The 15,487-nt window shown below is 47.1% G+C and overlaps 1 protein-coding gene and 1 long non-coding RNA gene across 12 annotated transcripts in view; one reads left to right on the top strand and one right to left on the bottom strand.

Moving 5' to 3' along the window:
* The window catches only part of TMEM108 (transmembrane protein 108), a 179,131-nt gene extending 163,810 nt beyond the window's left edge, over positions 1 to 15,321 (top strand). For all 5 annotated transcript variants that reach the window (XM_083405063.1, XM_083405066.1, XM_083405062.1 and 2 more), the window contains 2 exons: positions 12,860 to 13,014; positions 14,966 to 15,321. In XM_083405063.1, coding sequence (XP_083261189.1) covers positions 12,860 to 13,014; positions 14,966 to 15,088 — 278 coding nt within the window. In that variant the 3' untranslated portion in view covers positions 15,089 to 15,321. The remainder of the gene's footprint in view (positions 1 to 12,859; positions 13,015 to 14,965) is intronic.
* Positions 5,010 to 15,487, bottom strand: part of LOC310660485 — a 36,862-nt gene continuing 26,384 nt past the window's right edge. For 6 of the 7 annotated variants that reach the window (XR_014503413.1, XR_014503415.1, XR_014503416.1 and 3 more), the window contains 2 exons: positions 7,222 to 7,382; positions 5,010 to 5,546 (listed from right to left, as the gene is read on the bottom strand). This is a non-coding gene — a long non-coding RNA (uncharacterized lncRNA). Of the gene's footprint in view, positions 5,547 to 7,221; positions 7,383 to 9,721; positions 9,840 to 15,487 lie in introns of all 7 variants that reach the window. The other variant, XR_014503414.1, reaches the window with a different exon arrangement.

The raw sequence follows: 15,487 nt of genomic DNA, 5'->3' as shown, positions 1-15,487 counted from the left end.
GTGGAATTCCCTATAAATGGCTGCTGGGATTTCAGTATCAATTGTCATTACCTCCCAAATCGTAACATCATGGAGTGTGATCTGGGCTGGAGATGGAACATGTAGTGATGTCTGGCCTTGCAGATACAATTAGTTTGTACAACTAACTTCTTCAAGACTGAGAGGTTGCCAGGATGGTCCATAAAGAGGACTGAAACAGTGATCTACCTCTTCTGCGGCATAGCTTCATAGCAGGGATGGAAACAGAGATAAGTGGCAGAGCACAGTCAGCTCTACCTGTTTGTCTCATTCTGTGTAGCTGATGAGGCAGCCACATCCTGCTCACTTTATGTGAGAGGAAATCCTAGTGGCAGAAAATTCTTAAGAGGTGGTAGTAGTCTAGACAAATATGTGCCATGCTTAGTTCACTTTTGGATCAAGAGGCAACCATGTCAGATCACAAAACAGTCTTAATATAATGCCAACAGCTGAATGGTCCAGAAGTATTAACTCAAAAATTTAAAAGTCAACAATTCTCTTTGCACAAGCCTAAGCTGCTCTTTGGCTTCTGGCCCATTCATAGTCCTTGAAGGGTTTGGGTAGTGGTTCAAATGCTTCCCAACTTCTCTTGTCCAGATAACAATGGGACAAAAGAATATGCCACAGACAGCAATGGTTTTTTTGTGTCAGTTCAACTTTTTTAAAAGCTCTTTTCTGTCTCCAGCCTGTAAATGGCTTTTTGGGCCAGGTGTTGCTGTATTAACATATTTCTCAAGTCAGCAGCTGGACTGTTCTGTTTGACTTTCTGTTTCCCTGAACAGTTTGTTCTCTCACGAGCTACACCCTTCCTGTCCAATTGTAATTCAGGGGATGGAACGCTTCGCAAGGCAGGTGCCATGCATGGTGCCGCATCAGGATAATAAGATAATGACAATAATCATAGTGTAATCTTTCCTTGGCTCTGCTAACTCTGCAGGCTGCTTCCCCATCATCTCTGAAGTTGAAAGGCATACATTACATACCAGATGTGGTACAAATGCCCACCCCGACAAGTCACTTTTCTTGTCATGGTAATGTGAAATAAATTACTTGCTCCCCCTGATGGACAGACCAGTTGCAGCTCCCTTGTACATGATCCCAAGGCAGAATGCTTTGGTTTTCCTGAAAATATGTTCTTGCCAAAAGAGTGCAATTTCATATTCAGCATCGCAGCACAGCTGCAACTGTAGGCTCCAAGGCAGATCACCTGACAAATGGGTCATGTAAGTAGGGAGGTTGCTGCCACCTTCAGGACACAAGGCAAATAGAGTCAACCTTTTGTCTGACCAATTTGCAGGTTTATTGTTGCGCACATTTTTTATTTTTAAAGTCTACGTGGTAGCTACCAGTCAGCACGTTAATGGCACAGGAAGCAAAACATGACACAGTAAACTTCAGTTTATTTGACTGGCAGGCAGTACATCAAATACAGTACAGGATGATTGTGACAACCACAATGAAAAATAGACATATAGGTGCACAAATGGTACACAGCTGTGCATCTGTGCAGTTAAGGAATTCTTAGACCCTGAACTTAATTATCGGAAGAAGGGCATTTAGATATCAATATGTTAGTACTTTATGTACTTCAAACTGATAAGACAGCCCTACTGTATCTGGGGACTTTCTTGCTCATTCTGCTGTGCAGGGCCCTCGACTGATTCATTGTTACATCCTCATGTTTATATCCTACCTCTCTTCCAGGGAGCTTCTTCCTCTTTCCATTTTTCCTTGACTATAACCCTATGGGGTAACAGTGTGCCTAAGACAATCCAGTGCAAGTGTGCCACCTTGCACAACATCACACCCCGTGGCATGTCGGCACGCCCAGGGTGGGCTGACATCACTCGTGCACGCCCCACAAGAATGCCCCACAACATCTGCGCATGGCCACCAGGGAATTATGAGAGGGCCCAACCGCCCCCTTGAAAATTTCCCCTCCCAGCCCCCGCTAGTTGGTGCGCCTGATTCACAGCTAAACAAAGGTTTCAACTCAGGTCTCTCAGGTCCAACACTCTCAGCACTATACCACACTGACTCGTCTCAAATTCCTGCCCTGGTGATGCCAGTGGTTGCGATTCAAATGGAGTCCCTCATTGTGTTGATATTTTAAGACTGCAAGATAAAATTTCCTAGGAAACATGCCTGCCCAGATATGGAAAGTCAACATTTTACTGACTGGTAGCCTTAGAATTTCCATAGTTTGGTTGGGTTTAGCATTTTGCTAGCTTTCCAACTGGATCTCGCTCCTACAATAGTTTATCCAGGTGCCTCTGTTCATGTTCTGCTTCTTGTCCTGGTGCCTTTTTAAAAGCTCGCACAATTGAGAATAATACCACATGGCCATTCTCTAATCAAATTAAAGGGTCGTGGCAGCCATATTTCCACTTGAAAAGAAATGTGGCTAATCTTCCCATCACAAGGAAGTGGCAGGGAGTGTGGGATTAACTGAACAGTGAAATTCTGTATCAGTGTCCTTTTGCCTGCGCAATTCTAGGCAAAAGGGAATAAAGTATATAGAAATCAGGAAGGTGGAGATTTTTTGCAGTGTTCAGCATACCATATTTTTCGCCCTATAAGACGCACTTTTTCCCCTCCAAAAATGAAGGGGAAATGTGTGTGCGTCTTATGGGGCGAATGGAGGCTCCTTGGCTTCAGCGATAGCAACGCGAAGCCTCCGAAGCCTGCGCTCCGGAGGCTTTGCGTTGCTTCCGCTGAAGCCAGGAGAGTCTGCTCTTTGAGGCTGGCGGTGGGGAAAGCAGCGCTTCCCCCGTCGCCAGCCCGAGGTTGGGGGGCAGCGGAAAGGCGCTTGACGCCTTCCCGCTACTCTCCGACCTGGCTTCGAGGCTGGCGGTGGGGAAAGCAGCGCTTCCCCCTTCGCCAGCCCCAGAGGCTGGGGGGCAGCAGGAAGGCACGCGACGCCTTCCCGCTACTCTCCAACCCTCCTGTGGGCTTTTGCGGGAGATGGGAGAATCCCCCCCCCACCTCCTAGAAAAGCCCGCAGGAGCCGCACACCCTTTAAAGAGCGCACCACTCTTGAGGGCTTTTCCTTGAGGAGGGAGAAGGGACTGACTGGCCGTTTCAGTCCCTTCTCCCACCTGGTCGAAATGCCTGCAGGAGTCGCGCATGGCTCCTGTGGGCTTTTGCGGGAGGTGGGTGAATTCCGCCACCTCCCACAAAAGCAGGGAGAAGGTCTTGGAGTAGCGCACAGGCTGCGTGCAGCCTGTCCGCTGCTCCCAGAGCTGCGGGGGGAAATCATATTTTTTTACTTGATTTCCCCCCCCTGAAAACTACCGTATTTTTCGCTCTATTGGACGCACCGGACCACAGGACGCACCTAGTTTTTAGAGGGGGGAATCAAGGAAAAAAATATTATCCCCCCCCAGCCCCAAACAGCAACAGACAGGCTGTGTGGAGCCTATCTGCTTCTCCCAGAGCTTCTTGGGGTTGTGGGGGAAGCCCGGGTTCCCCCACCAGCCGCAAAGAGCAAAGAAGCCAAGACAGCGTGCGGGATCCATAGCTGCGCAACCTCTCCAGCCAGGAGCTAAACCTCTCCAGCGTGGCTAAAGAAGAAGACAAGGCAGTGAGCGCGATCCATCCCACTCGCTGCCCTGGTTCCTTGTGCAGCATCTTTAGTCTTGCGCAACGGGATGGATTGCGCCCGCTGCTTCCACCGGGGCTGGACTAGATGACTCCTAGGGTTCCCTTCCAACCCTGCAATTCTATGACCTCGGAAGGTGTTTGGGGTCTCCACTACTGGAGGCTTTTAAGCAGCGGTTGGGGGACCATCTAACTGGCGTTCTTTAGCTGTGATTCCTACATTGTGAGGGGGCTGGGCTAGATGACCCTCGGGTGACCCTCCCAACTCTATACTACAGTTCTGCAGCAGGAGATCCACAGCCACTTCACACAATGCCCACTCCCAATTTTCATCTGAGAGACATGTAGCTTCAGTGTCTAGGGAGGTACCCCCCTACCTGCCACACTTCCCCCACCTCACTTAAGCTGAGGGAATTTCTGCCCAGAGAAGCTCCCAGGTGAGGCAAGGGTTAAGATCTACCTCTGGTAGATCTCTTGCGGCTGGAGAGGCACGCAAGTCTAAAGAGGGAGCCAGGGCAGTGAACGGGATCTGCCCTGGCTTCCTCTTTAGCCTTGCGAAGCCTCCCCCCCCCCCCAGGCGAGCAAGTCTAAACAGGGAGCCAGGGCAGTGAACGGGATGGATCGTGCTCCCTGCCCTGGCTTCCTCTTTAGCCTTGCGAAGCCTCCCCCACCCCCACCCCCCCACCCCGCTGGAGAGGCGTGCAAGTTTAAAGAGGGAGCCAGGGCAGCGAACGGGATGGATCGCGCTCCCTGCCCTGGCTTCCTCTTTAGACTTGAGAAGCCTCCCCCACCCCCCCCACCCCCGCTGGAGAGGCGCGCAAGTTTAAAGAGGGAGCCAGGGCAGCGAACGGGATGGATCGTGCTCCCTGCCCTGGTTTCCTCTTTAGCCTTGCGAAGCCTCCCCCACCCCCGCTGGAGAGGCGCGCAAGTTTAAAGAGGGAGCCAGGGCAGCGAACGAATGGATCGCACTCCCTGCCCTGGCTTCCTCTTTAGACTTGAGAAGCCTCCTCTCCCCCCCCCCCCCCGCCCCTGGAGAGGCGCGCAAGTCTAAACAGGGAGCCAGGGCAGCGAACGGGATGGATCGCGCTCTCTGCCCTGGCTTCCTCTTTAGACTTGCGAAGCCCCCCGCGGCTGGAGAGGTGGTGCAGGGCTTTTCTAGAGGAGTCAGTCCCTTCTCCCTCTTGGGGAAAAGCCCGCAAGAGCCGCGCGAAGCTTGTGTGGGGCTCTTGGGGGCTTTTCCTGCCTGCCTCCTCCCTGCATTCGCTCCATAGGACGCACAGACTTTTCCCCTTAGTTTTTAAGACGGGAAAAGTGCGTCTTATGGTGCGAAAAGTACGGTAGGTGCGTCCTATGGGCCGGTGCGTCCTATAGGGCGAAAAATACGGTAAGTCCCCATATCCATAAATGTAACCAAAGAATGGAGTTTCAGAAGAAGCATTTTCCAGGGTTAAAACAGCACAGGGGGAGGTACAACCATCCACAGGAATTCTCTCTTTTCAGAGCAAAATCTACAGAGTCCCAGCCAAATCATGAGAGCAGCCAAATTGTGAGAGACCACATCACGCAAAGCACATGTTCAGCCCATTATTGTCCGCTCAGGCCAGTTGGTTTGGCCAGCCAGGGAATGAAGAAGTAGTTCCCAAAATCTGTGTGGTTTTGACCAATGCATTAGGAAGTACAGAGAAACCCTGGAAAACATGTCCTCTATTTAACTAGTACTTACTGTACATGCTCAGCAGAGAAGCGCTAAGTGGCATTCAGTTCTTAACCATAAAAATGCATTTTCATCGTGTCACAATTCCAGTGGGTTTTATGTCCTCCTTGCTGCCTTGAATCATTTGGGGAAGAGGGAGAATTTGTAACATGAAGTAGCAAAATGTTCAGCACAATCACTTTGAAAAACTTCTCCAAGCTCTTGGAATCCAGACCTTTTAAGGAAAAAAGAAACATATTGCTGCAATTAAAGGCTGATGTGATGAAAAAAAGGAGGGTGGGAAAGCTGTAACTTCAATTCATGACTGTGAATTAATTTAGCCATTAATGCTCATGTGAAATGGAGGCCAGCTTGGGGTGTGGAAGTATCAGTAGAATACCAAAGATACAGGTGGCGTGTTCCTTTGGATCCTGCTCTAGCTCATACAGTGGTACCTCCGGTTACCAACTTAATCTGTTCCGGAGGTCCGTTTGTAACCCGAAACTGCTCGTAACATGAGGCGTGCTTTCGGTAATGGAGCCTCCCGCTGCTGCTGGCATGCAACTTCCACTCGCATCCCCGGGTGAAGGTCACAACTGGGAGCATCTACTTCCGGGTTAGTGGAGCTCGTAACCCGCAGCGTTCGCAAGGGGGACAGTACGTAACATGAGGTTCCACTGTATTTCACATCCTCAGAACACTTGAGCCCTCCTCCTGCTTTTATTAACTCAGTATATCAGCAATTGGTTAAGTTATGATTGGGTTTCGGATTCCTCACCACCACCACTGAAATTCAGGAGACGCGTCTGGCCCTTCTTAGCATCTTAGCCTTGCCACTGAGATAGGCTGCAGGTGAAGATCACTATTACAGTACAGCTTTAGTATGGTGTCTTCACATGGATTGCCTTCTACGCAACCCTGTGCTTTCTCTATCCAACTCACTTTGCAAGCCTATTTATTCGGAGATAGATCCATTTTGCTCAATGGGGCTTATTCCCTAGTAAGTTTGCTTAGGATTATAACTTAGACACATGTCTCTCCCCCCCAGCAAGACATGTTTAACCTTATTTGATGCTCACACTCACTTAGCGTGCATTTGCACTTTGGCTCATAGGTCAGCAGTGCTCCTTTTAAGTAGTGAATGCAGTTTAGATGTGTTTTGACACTGCAATGGAAGTCAGGCTGCCTCAAATTGAAGTGTATTGCCGCAGAACCTGGAAGCAGCTTTTACACTTATCTAATTTTCCACACCACATTAGGAGAGGTCTGCAGCAGCTGCTTTCATATCAGCCAGCATGATCCATATCAATGGAGGAAGTGTAAGTCAGCTACTTTGACATTCTGCAGATTGCTGTCCAACTTACCGTATTTTTCGCTCTATAGGACGCACTTTTTCCCCTCCAAAAATTAAGGGGAAATGTGTGTGCGTCCTATAGAGCGAATGCAGGCTGCGCCGCTAAGCCGAAAGGCAGAACAGGGAGACAGAGCACTGCGGAGGGCTCCGTCTTGCTGTTCTAGCTTGGGGACGGCTGCGTGCAAAGCCTCTCCAGGACAGCGGGGTGCCTTCACCCCGCTCTCTTGCAGAGGCTAGCAAGGCTGTTCCCAAGCCAGAACAGCGAGACGGAGGGCTCTATCTCACTGTTCTGGCTTGGGTACGGCTGCGCGCAAAGCCTCTGCAGGGCAGCAGGGCGCTGCGCTCCAAAGGCTTCAGGGATCTTTGAGGCTGGGGGTGGGGGGGAAGCAGCGCTTCCCCCCACCGCCAGCTTCACACGCTCGGGTGAATGCACCTTGAACGCACCTTGTTTTAGAGGGGGAGAACAAGGAAAAAATATTTTTCCCCTGTTCTCCCCCTCCTGTGGTCCGGTGCGTCCTATGGTCCAGTGCGTCCAATAGAGCGAAAAATACGGTACCTGGCTGTCCTAGAAACGCTGATGTAGGAAGACCCAGAGCCAACAAGCTAAGTGGATTCAGCTCTTCAGGAGTGAGCCAATTCCTGGTCACACTGATGTCTCTCCAGTGATTTCTTGGGGACCACCAAGCCGAAGTCTTTCTCAGCCCTGCCACTTTAAATCTGTAATTGGAGAAGTCCAGAATTACATTCTTAGCCATGGTTCAAAGCATGTGGTCTGCCACTGAGCTGTGGTCTCTCCTGTGAAAGACTGGAGCCTATATTGGGAATTTCCATTGGTTTGAAACATCCAAGCCTGTAATATGATGCAGCTCTGTATCATTTACATTAAAATCACTTTCCATTTGGAAACCCTGCGTGGTAAATTACTGGTCATCTAACCCCAACTAACCAATATGCACCCCACACATGCAACTTTCATACTTTTAAGTTTGGGGTTCATGTTTACTGCCATTCCACTTGATAATAAAAAACAAAGCAATCACTGTGGCTTAGATGCAACGAATCTGTCTTTCCAGCCCACCGGAGGCAAACCTGATGCTTTTCTGGCAACATAATTTGACGAACATCAAACCTAACATTTTCCAAAGGCTTACACAGAGATTTAGCTGCAAAACCTCCATCCACCGTAACGCAAGCTGTGTAATTAAGTATCTAAGCCATTCAGAATGGTCTGTCTAGGTGAAAGTACTTTCAGATACCCTTCCCCCCTCCAAACCCTCCACCTCCGCCTAATATAGGGATTCTTTGAGGGCAGAAGAAGAAAGCACACAAATCTTCTATATTAATAGTGATCTGAATTCTCAGAGTGCTGTTGCTTATGAACCCAAAACTGCATCATCTACAAAAGACAAGCTATGGCTGTGTACTATTGGCACACAGTTTGAAGGGACCATGAGGGTCATTTAGTCCAACCCCGTGCAATGCATGGTAAGTGACTTGAGCAGATGGGTGTGACTTAACGCAGTGGTTTATGAAGATGGGGACTGACCTCGGGCCAGTCATTCTCTCTCTCAGTATAACCTGCCCCACATGATGATTGCTAGAATAACATGGGGGAGGGGAGACCCATGTAAGCTGCCTTGATCTCCTTGGAGCAAAGGCAAGATGTAGCTGAAAGGGCATTTCCTAAGAACCCCAGGCTGTCATTCCAAATATTGTTGATCCTGACTCAACAGCGACTGCATAAATAAGCCCTGAAAGAAGATCAATTCTAGGGGATGAATTCTTCTCTAAGTGGGCACTTACGTACCAAGTGCTTTTCATTGTCACCCTGGGACGTCTTGCCTACGCATCTGTTTGTTTGCTTGGGGACTAAGATTTGTACAGTAGGAATTAAATGAATGGCACCGGATAAATGGAAGCAAAGAGCCCGTCTTGAGCATTGTGGTAGGCGTATAATAGCCTGCCATTTTGAATGTGACAGGAGTAATAACTATATTTCTATTAATTCAACAAAGAGATTTGTAGCAGACACACACCTTTTCCTTTGAATAAAGCAGGAACTAAATCAACTGTGTTCTGATTAACAGCCTCCCCCCCCCCCCCCATGCTCCCTGTTACTTTAAACAGAACTCTGACCCCCTACGCACTGGTAAAACGTCCATAATTTATATTGTGAGGTAGGAAACGTTCATTTGAATCCCTGATGAGCAGTGGGGTATAGTGGTTATTAGTCCCAGACTAAGACCTGGGAGCCCGGAATTCAAATCCCAACTCAGCTACAAAGTTCACAAGGTGGCCTTTGGCCAACTGCCACTTCTCAGCCTAGCCTACCTGAGGGTTGTTTGTGAGGATAAAATGGGTTGCTCCTTGTACGAAAGGTGGGCTAAAAATGCCATGCATAGATACAAAGAAACCTCCTAGCACATGTAGTCCAGCATCCTGTTCTCACAGTGGCCAACTAAATGCCTATGGGAAGGTCACAAGCGGAACCTAGTGTGCAACAAGACTTATTTACAGTGGCTTTAGTTGTCAAACTATTCAAAGGGTCTTTGGCCTACCAGCATTTGCTTCCCCCACACCTCACCAGCCAATATTTTTCATTTAGTAATAATAATAATAATAATAATAATAATAATATTTTATTTATATCCCACCCACCCCAGCCGAACCCGGGCTCAGAGCAGCTAACAACAGTAAAATGATACAACATTCTAAAATCATTTCATTATAAAATCATTTCATATAAAATTTACAAATCTAAGATAAAAATTATGGCTCTTGGGTAGTTCTTGAATTGTTTTCCTTGGACTAAGAAGCTCCTAGAGAGAAAGGAATCTGCCTTTTTCACAGCGTCTGTTTAGTCTGCCCATGTAACTAACAGCCTAGCTGTTGGATATTGCATCAAGAATAGATGTGTTTTATATTCTGTGGACCCGTCCCTAAAGCTGTTTTTTTACCACATCTTTTCTCTGAAAGAGCAAGAATGTGGTATAATGGTTAGAGCATTGGGCTAAGCCGAGCGGGTGTTGGGGGGCGGTACTTGGGTTCAACTTTACCTTCAGCCTTGAAGCTCACTGAGAAATTTGGGCCAGTCACTGTCTCTGAGCCTAATCTACTTCACCGGGCTGTTGGGAGGGTAAAAGGAGGTGGGAAAATCATGAATGCTCCTTTGAGCTTCTTGAAGGAAAGACAGAATATAAATGTAATTAAAAAGCTTTCATAATCACTATTTTAGATAATTGGTGCACAGTTATGGTTCAAAGGTTTCCCTGGAACCCTGGAATTCAACCCATTATTTCCCAGGCTAATAGAGACCCTGCAATCTGGTTGCACAAGTGAGAAACTAGAGTAACATAGGGGTCACCCAACCTGGCACCTGTGGGTGCTCATGCGCCCAGAGGCCATCACTGGCACCCACAGGGTCCAACTGAGATTAGGCTTGTAAGAAGCATTCTCTTGCAGCCATTAGACACAGGGTCACATCCACACCATACATTTAAAGCGCATGGCTTTCCCCGCAAAGAACCTTGGGGGCTGTAGTTTGTTGAGGGCGAAAGGAATTGTAGCTCTTCGAGGGATAAACTGCAGCTCCCAGGATTCTTTGCAGGGAAACCCTGTGCTTTAAAGGTAAAGGGACCCCTGACCATTAGGTCCAGTCGTGGCCGACTCTGGGGTTGCATGGTCATCTCGCTTTATTGGCCGAGGGAGCCGGCGTACAGCTTCTGGGTCATGTGGCTAGCATGACTAAGCCACTATTTATCTACTTGCACTTTGACGTGCTTTCGAACTGCTAGGTTGGCAGGAGCAGGGACTGAGCAACAGGAGCTCACCCCATCGTGGGGATTTGAACTGCCGACCTTCTGATCGGCAAATCCTAGGCTCTGTGGTTTAACTCACAGCGCCACTCGCGTCCCAACCCTGTGCTTTACATGGGCATTAATTTGACTTTAAATGTATGGTGTGGGTGCGACATGCTGCAACGTGTGTGTGGTGCCCACGACAGCTTCTCCTATTTGCATGTGTGCCTAGAGGCCCACTGATTGTTACAACCAGTAACAAAGGAGAAGCTCACGGTGGTGTTTACACTTCACTAGATGCAGAAATGTCTTGCCAGTATCGCCCAACAGGAAGCAAGCCTCGAGACTTTTAGCAGCGATAGCTGCCTCCTGTGCCCGTGCTAGTATGCTAGCGTTGATTTATTTATCAAATTTCTGCCCAGCACCTCTTCCCAAAGCAGCCTTGGGCAGCAAACATATCTATAATAAACAATACAAATAAAATAAAAACCTATTTGAAGCATTTAAAAGCTGTCAACGCAACATCTAAAAACAATGAAGCACAATCAAACATGCAACTGATTGTGTGTCTGGCTTGGCCTGCTGAAACAGCAACATTAACCCCAGGCGTTTCAAAGAATCCAATGATGGCACTTGCCTAGGGAGTTCCAAAGCACAGGTGCTACCACACTGAAGGCATGATACCTGATGAACATCGCAGGAAGACAGTAGGCAGGGCAGAGATTTAATATTGTGCAGCTAACATGCAGTTCCTACCCATATGATTTTCCACAGCTACGCAATGCAAAAGAGGATGACTAGCCTAGCGAAGTGATTATGACTGGCTTAGATGAAATTGCCCAGATTTTGAAGCTTTTTCAGTGGTAATAAGAAGATAAGACATCTCTTGATCCAAATCAAAACAGATACGATTATGCTAGCACTCTCTCTCTCAGTATTTTGTGTTAAGGATGGAGCCTGCTGTGAGACCTGATTATAGTGGCCCTGCTGGTAATATTAACTCAAGGCTTAGCCTTTGCTGTGTGCTGTGTTATCCAGAGAATCGTAGATGCTTATGAAATTAGAATGGAACACGTGACCTCTGATACTACTAAGACTGAGAGCGGTATTTGGGCCAAGCATTACACAGCAGGTACATGAAGCAGCCCAACAGATTTCTAATGAAAAGCAGCTATGGAAATGAATGGTGAGGAGGGAGGAGAGGCAGCTTAACCCCTTTCCTTCTGCCCATTCCCCACTTGCATCCCCCCTTCCCAGCTGCTTTTCCACCAGTGGGTGGGGAGAGTTACGTATTTTCTTCCCACAGCTGGAAAAACAGTTGCACTGAATTTCAAACAGAAAAATGGCTGGAGGAGAAAGGCTTTAAGTAATCTTTTCCCTCCTTCCCCCATTAAAGTTATAATATAAATTCTACATATTACACTGGTGTTTCTCAAACTTGGGTCCCCAGCTATTGTTGGACTAAAACGCCCATCATCCCTAGCTAACATGACCAGTGATCAGGGATGATGGGAGCTGTAGTCCAACAACAGCTGGGGACCCAAGTTTGAAAAACACCATTACTCTGTTTTTGAGTGTATTTCCTGGAAACAAGCTGGAACAAGAGCAGTACACACTGGTCCCTTTGGACTACAGAAACAGTGTCGAGCATTGTCAGCAGTTTGCTTCGTTACAAACAACACACCTTGGATAAATACTCCACTGTATGTTTCCAAAGCCACTGATTCAAAAGGCAGGAAGGGAACAAGCAAGTGTGTGTTTTGGTCTGGCCCATCCAGTCCAGCATCCTCTTCTCCCAGTGGCCAACCAGATGCCTATGGGAAGCCCAAAAGGAGGACCTGAGCACAACAGCAGTCTTCTCACCTGTGTACTCCGTAACTGGCATTCAGAAGCATACTGCCTCCAACAGGGGAGGTAGAATATAGCCTTGTCTTCCATGAATCTGCCTCTTCTAAAGCCATCCAAGTTGGTGTCTAACTACCTGTTCTGGGGTGGAATTCCACTAAGTGCTACATGAAGAAGCACTTCATTTTTTTTCTGTCCTGAATCAGAGAACTGTGCTTTTGTCCTTCCTGTGAGCTTCCCAAAGGCATCTAGTTGGGTCACTGTGAGAAGCAGGGTGTGGTGGCCTAGATTGCTCTGACTTCTTATATTCTTACATCTCTTTGATTCAGAACGTGAAAACATTAGGTGGTCTTGCATGGTGTTCGTAATTCATCAAATGTTGCAATTGCCAGTGGTACATGAACCACAATGTGAACTTTTCATAGATCTGTTCATGCAACCCACAGACAGTGGGGGGTAATCTATTACAATATACAGTCTATTACGCAAGCCACCGCCAACTAATTTCCCATTGTTGCACAAGCACACTCTCAAACATGTTTGTGTTAACAGCTGTCCTGCTCACCATCTGCTGCATGCGGAGAAAGAAGAAGACATCAAACCCAGAAACCAACCTGAGCTATTGGAACAATGCTATCACTATGGACTACTTCAACAGGCATGCTGTAGAATTACCCAGAGAGATACAGTCCCTTGAAACCTCAGAGGTAAGATCTGAACTCTGTTGGCAGTGAACCTCCCAGGTAGTTCATATCAACAAGCGGATTTTAGCCACTCTGCTTGGCTCTCACACATAGCGTTGTAAACTCACAGGGCCCTAATGATAGGAGAGGTAACTGGGAGAACTTTCCCTTTTAAGCGGTTCTGAAAGGCACATGGACCCCCTCAGATGCTACTCTTTGCAAACATGCCTTCTTGGCTTCCATGCACATAGTGTCTGGCTTCCCATTTCTGTTGATGCCCCTCCTGTTACCAGCATATAGACTCCTCCTGGACCAAGACAGGGTGGCCTTGTGTCCTACTTTACAGAGCAGAGTACTCGACTCAAAGACCTGAGTCCAAATCTTTTTAAGAGTAAAGAACAAATGGAGACCAGGGGCCTTGAAGTGACCCATCTGTAGCACTGGACAACAGACTAAGCTGGTACACCTGGTCACATCTTTCTCACTATATTGAGAGGAATTGTGTTTCTATTCAAATGGTAGTAATTGCTTCTAAATTTGCATCTCATCCAGTCATTCATTCATTCAATTTGTACACCACTTTTCCACAAGAAAAATATATATGCTCAAAGCTGCATGCTACAAAGTAACAGGTGTGCATCTCAAGCAAATGCCACAAAAAAATTACATAATGACACAGCAAAACAATGGCAAATATAATAGCATACCAAAAAAACACATTTCAATTCTACCCATATAACAGTATTACTTAAACAACACCCAGCATCCAATAGCAAAAACAAGGGAGCGTCACAGTTTCCCCTTGGTCCTCGAAACACGCCTCCCGTGAGGTTGCCACAGTCCCTCTCCTGCAGCAGCTTCTTACAAGGCTTCCAAGGGCAAAGGGTGGGGTAGCTGGAAACCCCCCTCCCATTATGTTGCTCCATTATGTAGCATATGCAAATAAATGTCCTCTTTGGCCCTCTTTTTGGGTGCATAAATGGCTACCCTCACACCAAGGGGCGTTTTGCCCCAGCCTAACTGACTTCTCTGTCCCAATTCTGTTAGCCATCTCAATTTACCCAGTTTCATTCTTATCTTCTCCACACCGTCCAAACCACCTTCTCTCTCAGATTTTCCCTACAGCCCCATCTCTCTTTATACAGGGATGGAGAACCTGTGGTCCTCAAGTTGTTAGAGCACCACAGGTTCCCAATCTTTGCTCTATATATCTATCCCCTCCCCTCTCTTTTCTTTTGGTTTCCAGTTTCTCCACACTTCCCTCAGGTTCTGTTTCTCAGTTGATAACCTGCTCGGTCTTTTTTTGTTTGTTTCAGCCACTATCCTGCCTCCTTCCCACCAGGCTTCCCTACCCAGCCCCTGCTATCCCAATCTCTATGTGAGGGTTTCCACACTTGCTTCCCAGAAGCTGGGCTATTTATGAACAATTTGCTGTTGAGAGATTTTTCAGCTGCTAGAATGTTCACAAAAAGGACGTGACATGAAAATCAGCAGTCACAGTTGATTCCATCACCTAGCATGGATGATCCACCTAACCAATTATACAATTCCACATTTTTCAAATGAACAAAGCTGGAATGGGGAACCTGTAGCACACCAGATCTTTTTTGGACTACAACTCCCATCATCCCTGACCTTTGGCCAAGTTGCATGGGGCTAATGTGAGCTGGAGAACTGCAACATCTGGAAAGTCACAGGACTCCAATTCTTGGTATAAAGGAACCACCTTTCTCTAAGGGGACACTGATGTTTCTATCTCACCCTACTGCTTTTAGCTCAGACCAGTGAATCCTAAGTATTACATTTTTTAAAGCTTTGCTTTGGCCATACTGAACCATTGGTTGACTGGATACTCGGTATTCTTCAAGACTTTTTCCTGCCAGTGCAAATTCTACCATGTTGACTGTCCCTTATTGTATTTCTGAAGCTTAATATTTTCTTCCCTTTCTCTCCCCTGACCCCTTTTCCCCTGTAGGACCACCTGTCTGAGCCGCGCTCCCCAGCTAATGGTGATTACAGGGACACCGGCATGGTCCTTGTTAACCCTTTCTGTCAAGAAACGCTATTTGCAGGACATGAGCAAGTGTCTGAAATATGACTTGTACTTGCAGTCCAATCTCCATTGTCTCCAAAATCTATATATAAATCTATATATATATATATAAATATATATATTATAAATATAACCTTTGTGTAACCTTGAATTATGAGCAACCTTTTGAGCTTCCCCCCAGCCCACAAGAATTATCAACCTCTTTTTTATAAGTGTGATTAAAAACTTTACAGACCAAACTCCAGCTTTATAAAATAAAAGTGATTTCTAAGCAAAAACGCCTGCTGAACCAGTTCCTTTTGTCGCCTTTGCTAGATGGTTTTAATTTGTACTCCACTTGCATGTAACCAAGCGAGGGGGAGGGGTTAGCACATCATTCTCTGTTCCCTTCTCTCCTCCCTTTCACAAGATTGAGCAAGCGCAGGAGCCTTTGCTGATATACTA

Source organism: Podarcis tiliguerta, assembly GCF_965153285.1.
Source record: "Podarcis tiliguerta genome assembly, chromosome: 12".
Lineage (NCBI taxonomy): Eukaryota > Metazoa > Chordata > Lepidosauria > Squamata > Lacertidae > Podarcis > Podarcis tiliguerta.
Note: the sequence above shows the minus strand (reverse complement) of the source record. Positions and strands in the feature narration are given on the sequence as shown.